We start from the raw sequence: 8331 nt of genomic DNA, 5'->3' as shown, positions 1-8331 counted from the left end.
AGGGGATGCTGATGGCTATCTGTGCTTGCGCTCTCCGTGCTCCAACTGTCAAAGAACGAATCTAATGGTGGCTACCCATGACGTCAGGCACAAATCCGGACTATGGGTTTTGCGCAGTACAATTCAGCAGGCAGGCAGCTCCCGGTTCGCTATAACGTGACCTTCCCCAAATGTGGGAACGAATCACTGCAATGCTGCAGCAGATGATGGCTTAATAATGCAATGTATAGTGACTGTTACAACGACATGTAGAGCTGCGTAATTATATATATATATATATATATATATCAAATCAAATGTGTCCTTGAAATTTTGACAGAAATAGACTATCAATTTAGGCTACACACATAATTATTGATAGGCAATTTGGCAAGTATAGGCTTGTATCTAAACTGAACAGTGATAAAACAATATGAGAAACTGATATCATACCACGTAGGCTAGATGGCTACAGCGTTGCAGCCTATAATGCGCAAACTGTCTGATTTTGTATAACCTAACGTAGCAGGCGTAAAATAAACTTGTACAATGTTGCTATTTCCATCCTGACATGATCCGTGAGCGTTCTAACTGTTTTGCTACTCCAGTCCTCTACGAGGCGCCGTAGCGCACTGGGAGTAGTTCTGAACCCGCCCACCAGCCCACACAGAAAAAGGAAGCTCAAGTGCCGCCATTTCACGTGCAAGCAGCCAAGAGAACGGTGTGAGGTGGGCCTGGAAATCGGCTAAACAAAATCGAATTTTACCAAAAATAACGATTTTAATCGGAGAACAAGGCCCTGTTTTCGATTTTTTATCGTCTGTCGGTTTAATTTTGAGGCGCAAAAATGAGCTACGGAAGGCCCCCGCCCGATGTCGAGGGTATGACCTCGCTCAAAGTGGACAATCTCACCTACAGGACCTCTCCTGAGACACTACGACGAGTTTTCGAGAAGTACGGCCGGGTGGGAGACGTGTACATCCCCCGCGATCGGTACACCAAGGAGAGCCGTGGTTTCGCCTTCGTGCGGTTCCATGATAACCGCGACGCTGAAGATGCGATGGACGCGATGGACGGGGCCTTGCTTGACGGGCGGGAACTGCGAGTCCAGATGGCGCGCTATGGCCGTCCACCAGACTCTCACTTCGGGCGCCGAGGCGGCGGTGGACCCCCAAGGAGACACGGAGGCTATGGTCGCAGGAGCAGGAGGTAAGTTATTGGTTCAGTTTGAATCAAAAACATTGTAACTGACAATTGTTGTAACTACAGCAACGATACTGGCCAAGTTCAGTCAAAGTTAATCTCTTGTTGACAGATCTAACATTACAAACATTGAGCAATGACTAATTACACAATTTAATTATGGGTTAACCAAATTAAAGTAACTGTCCAGTGTTTCCACATTTCTATGAAATATTACTGAAGTAGTTTATCTTCCAAAAAATGGTACTTAATACGGTGACGTTTCAATTAATAGCCCAGGCTTTTATTTGCTTAAGTCACTGAACACAACAGGCGCTAATTAGAGATGGTGTCTACTTCCTTAACGCACACAGGTTTTGCTCATTTGTATAGTTAATTGTTTAATTCCAGCATTCACTTCCAGCATTTTTATACATTTCTTAATTTCCTGTACTGTTATCATTTACACAGTCACGTTTATTTTGTCTTAGTATGTCGCTATAAAATAAATCCTTGACAATCATTATTTGACTGCATTTACGGCAGTTCTCCCTTTCGCCACTAGAGGGCGATCGGCCATGTTTTTGTGCTTACCAGTTAACTAGCCGTTCTCAGTTGTTAGCAGCCAATGGCTAGCAGTTTCTTACTGCCCATTAAAATCGGATGAGTGCAATTTTTTCAAGTCATTACTGAATTATTTAACAAATCAAACAAACTTTGTAAACAATTAATTTAGACCTAGGCGTTTATTTGAAACAGGCGTTTATTTGCTGAAATATGTGCCGTTGCCCGGCTATTAAAAGGGACAGGCGGCTATTTGAGATTAGGCTTTTTAATTGAAGTTTGACGGTATGTTAAAAAGTAACTTTCATGTGTTGGAATGGTGTGGGCGTACCCCAACAGAATAGTGTGGGCATATACCTTCATAAAAAATGTTAATGCAAGTAGACCGCTGATTGGTCAGATGACGACATCCTCAGGAAATTGCAATCGTTTTTTTAGTTGTCTGTTTGAGATACAATTTTGAGGTGGGGTTTCTCATTTTATACTTTGGCCACATCAAAGGATGAGTCAACAATATTATTTGAGTATGAGTTAACAGAATATGAACTTTTATTATTGCGATTTTCATTGGACAGTTACTTTAAACCTAAGCTAACTGGCTGGCAAGTTAAGCATTTGCATAGGTTTTCGGCTAGCTAAGTAGTTTGTTTACTTTTTGTAGCTCGCAAGGTACCATGTCTTCAGTTGAGTTTGTAAGTTGCAATCGCAAATCTGTAATTACTCTAGCAAAAAGACAGGGACTTGTATAACCCACGTTGCGGTTCATTTCTCCATGTTTCTCCTCTCCCCCCAGTCGTTCGGCCAGCCCCCGTCGGCGCAGACGCAGTCGTTCCCGGAGCAGGAGCCGCTCCCGCAGCCGTGGCCGTGACTACAGCCGTTCCCGTTCTCGTTCCTACTCTAGATCCCGTTCCAAGTCCCGCACCCCTCGCAAGAGCAAGTCCCCATCTCGATCCAGGTCCCGTGGAGCTTCCAGGTCCCGCTCCCGCAGCCCGGCTTCCAACAGAGGCTCCAAATCCAGGTCGAGGTCCAAGAGCAGGCCCAAGTCCCCCGAGGACAACGGAACCGACTCTTAATAACAACAGCTCCAACCCGGACCCATTAAAACGGTACACAAGGAAGGGGAGGAGGGGGTGTGACCATCACAGATATTTATAAGGATGGTTTGGTGCGTGTAGGACAGACTACAGGGTAGGTTTAAATTCAAATGCAGTTGGACAGTGTTCTGCAGCCTTGCCAGGCTCGGATAACGAGTGATGTTTTAGTCTCCAGCATTGCAGCGTACCAGTCAAGACTGCAGAATCCTGACCCTAAGTTGTTGCAGGGGGAAACTGTAAGATTGTAAACTAGGTTTTATAACCAGTTCAGAAAGTAGTGCACACACATCAAGTAACATGCAGGGTACAAAAGTAAAGTCAGGAAATAAAGCTGGATATCTGCACACTTGAATGCTTTTATTCAACGGTGTGTGGTTTACATCCAACCAAACTGACACATCAGCCAACATCAGGATTTTATCTACATGGAAGGTCACGAGTAAAGTAGTCTAAAATTGTTTACAATATTTATAAAATGGGCTTATAATTTTTTTTGAGATATGCTATATTTATGGCGGGGTGCTAAAATCAAACGTTCGTTTACCTAAATGTGGAATTCTCTCCTCCAAGCTGCGGTCCTCTTGTCAAACAGAGAGGTGGGGGTGTGACAGAGATGGCAGTGTGAGAGCAGTTAGTGGTGTGACGCGACCCGCCCATGTGACCTGCCTGTTGCTGAGTTGGTGGGGGCGATGGCAGTTGCTATGGAGCAGGTCGTCAATGGCGACGCGTGGTCCGTGCTGTCAGTTGGTGAGGTGTGAGGTGGTGGTGAGGTACGGAACTTTCACAGGACCACAGACAGAATGCTGCTGGCTGTACCGCTGTGTCTGTGGTCTCACTGGTGAAGGAGGGAGGACCCAAGGTTTGTTGTCCAATAAATGCCTGAGTAAAAAATATAAAAATGGTCATATTGAGAGGTAGCTTTGGGTTGGGGGCCCTTGGAGTGTGAAGACGACCAACGGGGACTGACGCTGTTAGGAACTTATTACATACCCACAAGGGAAAGGGTCAGTTCTATACCAGTAACATGGACAACTGACATGTTAAAAACCAACCGACAAGTCCTCGATGGAATGGTTGAAAGGGGGTGTTTTCGATCTGTACATTTGACTTTAGATTGACAACTAGATAATCAACAGTTCTCAAACTAGCAGCCCATCCTTTGACCTCCACCAACACAGCTTGTCTTTTCTTTCCAGATGACATACGATTGGGACTTCTTCTCTGCGGATGCCAACCAGATCATAAGTCTGCCAGTGGACACCTCTCTACGCCCCATAGAATACTGACCAAAAGGTTATTGCGACTTGGTCTAAAATGTTTTAAATGATTTATGCCCAGAAAGACTACTATATATTTACCAATGCGATGTAACTCCGATGACTAAAGTTGAGGACATGTTTAAAGGTTTTGTGAGGTGAATACTGGATTTTGTCTTATTGTTAGTGCTGGTTTGTTGCATATGGATTTGATTTGATCTTGTTTTATTTTATTGTGAAGTAGCTACAGCTTTTTTTTTCTTTTTAACCGAAGCCTGTATTTAGTTGTTTTATTCTCTACAGAAGGATTCTGGTTTTTGAGTTACTGGTTATTTTTTTTGCAGAGTTGATTTTAGCAAAGGGAGCGTGACTAGCCCCTAAATGATTTCCATTCTTTTCTAAGCAAAACCAGTAACACGTAGAGGCAAATTAATAGGAACAATAAAAAGCAAATATTGTATCAAATGTCACCTGTTATGTAATTCGTTAACTGACCTAGCAGGTGTATACTGTCTTTTTTTCTTTCTTGTCGTTACTCTGTTATAAGTTTGCTTTCCTGTGAATTCTAACCCTCCTCTCTTATCTTTTGTGCACTAGGCGCAGTTGTGTAGCAGTTGAGTATTGCTGGTTAGCTGTTAAGGTGCGATGCAGTGCTGATGATGGTGAGGTGGCAGTGCAGTGGCTGGCGGGGGTGTTGCGGTACCCGGTGAGTGCCCGGTGCAGTTGTCGCCCGGCGCTCGTCTTGGTGCTACTGCTGCCGTCTGCCTTGTTCTGGTTTGTAAGAATCGATCACAGCTGTGGTGGTAGATCTGATCATCTCTGATCATGCCATCTCTCCCCCTGTGTTGTTCTCATATGGTCTCTTCCCATTCCTGATGTACAAATACACTCCTCTTTCCCCTTCTCTCTATCCCAACCCTAGCCTGGTGGAAGCAGCCTGATCTCTGCGATTAACTTTCTTTCGATCAAGCTGGTTCCACCAGGCTATCCTAACCCCCCCCCCCCCCCCCCCTCCAACTGGTTTAGTCCCTCTGTTGTGAGCTGGTTGTACATTGTTGATGGAAGAGTCTAATGGCTCGATAGAGGAGGGTTTGATAAAGGGCATTCCACTAGCTTGATAAATTAATCTGTGCATTTTGTGTACCCTCGCAAGATGTCTTGTAACTGCTTTAGGTGAATGCTAATAAACATTTGTTTTGTGTGGTTAATTTGATTCACTATTTTGTTATGGACCGTTAGGGCAGATCTCATGAGAGCCTGTCGATAATGCAGTCTTGGCTCCTTCACACTGCTAGCCAAGACACATTAAGTGACTTAAACGAGATTCCGTATGTTGAGTTAATACAGTATACTACAATTTTAGCAAGTCTACGCTTCTGAAAATGGAAAAACATGTTTGTAATATCAGTCAATTATGGTATTGCTACACCTTGAATGAAGCTGATGGTCTTATTGACCAAATATTTGACTGATTTTAATATGGTCATTAGCAATCCCATTTACATTTTAGTCATTTAGCAGACGCTCTTATCCAGAGCGACTTACAGTTAGTGAATACATATTTTTTTTGTACTGGCCCCCCGTGGGAATCGAACCCACAACCCTGGCGTTGCAAACGCCATGCTCTATCAACTGAGCTACATCCCTGCCGGCCATTCCCTCCCCTACCCTGGACGACGCTGGGCCAATTGTGCGCCGCCCATGAGTCTCCCGGTCGCGGCCGGCTGCGACAGAGCCTGGATTCGAACCAGGATCTTAGACCACTGCGCCACTCAGTGGAAGATCCCCTTGGCTAATCTTCCATTAAACATCTATAGGCCTACAGACATAACATCTTATGTACCTAAGTATTGAGAGACGCATTCTTTTAATATGCATAAGACAGTGCTTCCTCTCCTGTGGTTCTCAAACCTCTCCTGTGGGACCCCCAGCTGTTCTATGTATTTGAGCTATTCCAGCACCAGCACACCTAATTCTACTTGTCAACTCATTATCAAGCTCATGATTAGGTGAGTCAGGTAAGCTAATTCAAGGCTACAACAGAATTGTGAAACCCCTTGGTCCCTGAAGAGAGGTTTGAGAACCGACTGCATACCCCCTCGATTCAAACTTAAATCTGGACTTCGAAACCAGTGTTCACTGCTTTTTCCATTTCCCCCTCTAATCAGGTGACTGCTTTCAACCTGGCACACCAGGTGGGTGCAATTTAATTATCAGGTAGAACAGAAGAAGAGCAGGCTCCAGACTGTGGTGTGATTTGAATACCCCTGCTCTATACCCACAGGCTATGCTCTCAGTCAAAAGTAGGCCATGCTACCTGTAAAGCGCGTAAGTGAGAAGCTTGCAACGTAATGGTCACCCTATATCCGGTCCCTGTTTGTTTTGGTTCTGCTAGGGTAAAGCTTTCCACTGCCTAGGCATCACTGACCCTTGCCAGATCTCACCTGTGTAGTGTTAGGGCAAAAACCAAAACGTGCACCCCTTTGGGTCCCGAGGACCGATTTTGGGAAACGCTGGGATAGGTATTTTACACATCAGCTAACCACATCATGGGTGTGTTCCTCTGCCCAGCCATTGCTGACGCCTGCCAGATCTTACAACTCCTGGATAGGTATTTAACATATCAGCTAACCACATATTGCCACGTTCAAAACAACTGGGAACTTGGAGAATCTCCCGACTTCAGTGCGTTCACGACAACTGGGAACTCTGGGTAAAAATCGTTTTGAACGGTCATCCAACTCGGAATTCCAAGTCAATCTGGCGTCTTTCTAGAGCTCCAACTTTATGACCTGAAGATCAAACGTCATGATTATTTTTTTCAGTTTCCAGTTGTCTTGCAAGCGCCATAATTACGTGGAGTAATGAGTAGGATTTTGTGTTTTCACATGCAAAAGTGATTGCTTTTGATAAACACTTCATCTGCCCTCCCAATGAAAGCTAGTTTGAAAATTCAAACATTTTATGGAAAATATGTTTTTGAAGGATCAATCAATCAATCAATTTTATTTTATATAGCCCTTCTTACATCAGCTAATATCTCGAAGTGCTGTACAGAAACCCAACCTAAAACCCCAAACAGCTAGTAATGCAGGTGTAGAAGCACGGTGGCTAGGAAAAACTCCCTAGAAAGGCGAAAACCTAGGAAGAAACCTAGAGAGGAACCAGGCTATGAGGGGTGGCCAGTCCTCTTCTGGCTGTGCCGGGTGGAGATTATAACAGAACCATGCCAAGATGTTCAAAAATGTTCATAAGTGACAAGCATGGTCAAATAATAATCAGGAATAAATCTCAGTTGGCTTTTCATAGCCGATCATTAAGAGTTTGAAAACAGCAGGTCTGGGACAGGTAGGGGTTCCATAACCGCAGGCAGAACAGTTTAAACTGGAATAGCAGCAAGGCCAGGCGGACTGGGGACAGCAAGGAGTCACCACGGCCGGTAGTCCCGACGTATGGTCCTAGGGCTCAGGTCTCTCAGTTGGCTTTTCATAGCTGATCATTAAGAGTTGAAAACAGCAGGTCTGGGACAGGTAGGGGTTTCGTAGCCGCAAGCAGAACAGTTGAAACTGGAATAGCAGCAAGGCCAGGCGGACTGGGGACAGCAAGGTGTCATCATGCCCGGTAGTCCTGACGTATGGTCCTAGGGCTCAGGTTCTCAGAGAGAAAGAGAGAACGAGAGAATTAGAGAGAGCATACTTAAATTCACACAGGACACTGGATAAGACAGGAGAAGTACTCCAGGTATAACCAACTAACCCCAGCCCCCCGACACATAAACTACTGCAGCATAAATACTGGAGGCTGAGACAGGAGCGGTCCGGAGACACTGTGGCCCCATCCGAAGAAACCCCCGGACAGGGCCAAACAGGAAGGATATAACCCCACCCACTCCGCCAAAGCACAGCCCCCGCACCACTAGAGGGATATCCCCAACCACCAACTTACAATCCTGAGACAAGGCCGAGTATAGCCCACAGAGGTCTCCACCACAGCACAAACCAAGGGGGGGGCGCCAACCCAGACAGGAAGATCACGTCAGTAACTAAACCCACTCAAGTGACGCACCCCTCCCAGGGACGGCATGAAAGAGCACCAGCAAGCCAGTGACTCAGCCCCTGCAACAGGGTTAGAGGCAGAGAACCCCAGTGGAGAGGGGAACCGGCCTGGCAGAGACAGCAAGGGCTGTTCGTTGCTCCAGCCTTTCCGTTCACCTTCACACTCCTGGGCCAGACTACACTCAATCATATGACCTACTG

The 8331-nt window shown here is 45.5% G+C and overlaps 1 protein-coding gene across 2 annotated transcripts; it reads left to right on the top strand.

Moving 5' to 3' along the window:
- The first annotated feature begins 643 nt into the window (after positions 1-643).
- Positions 644-5283, top strand: LOC311101205 (serine/arginine-rich splicing factor 2-like). Of its 2 annotated transcripts, XR_014609897.1 has the most exons (4): positions 644-1188; positions 2519-2831; positions 4016-4112; positions 4673-5283. XR_014609897.1 is itself a non-coding variant. In XM_084142309.1 (3 exons), the coding sequence occupies exons 1-2, from the start codon at positions 827-829 to the stop codon at positions 2796-2798; spliced, it is 642 nt and encodes a 213-aa protein (XP_083998435.1). In that variant the 5' UTR covers positions 644-826; the 3' UTR covers positions 2799-2831; positions 4016-5283. The 2 variants fall into 2 exon arrangements, 1 of the variants encoding a protein (XP_083998435.1); XM_084142309.1 differs by having other exon boundaries at positions 4016-5283.
- Positions 5284-8331: the final 3048 nt, after the last annotated feature.

This window comes from Coregonus lavaretus (assembly GCF_964263955.1).
Source record: "Coregonus lavaretus genome assembly, chromosome: 25".
Taxonomy (NCBI): Eukaryota; Metazoa; Chordata; class Actinopteri; order Salmoniformes; family Salmonidae; genus Coregonus; species Coregonus lavaretus.
This window is presented reverse-complemented; position numbering and strand designations above follow the sequence as displayed.

Bases quoted from the DNA above. Each gene is read 5' to 3' on its own strand.
- LOC311101205 (XM_084142309.1), top strand. From the start codon at position 827: ATGAGCTACGGAAGGCCCCCGCCCGATGTCGAGGGTATGACCTCGCTC. The intron at 1,189-2,518 runs GTAAGTTATTGG...CTCTCCCCCCAG, and splicing joins TATGGTCGCAGGAGCAGGAG to TCGTTCGGCCAGCCCCCGTC.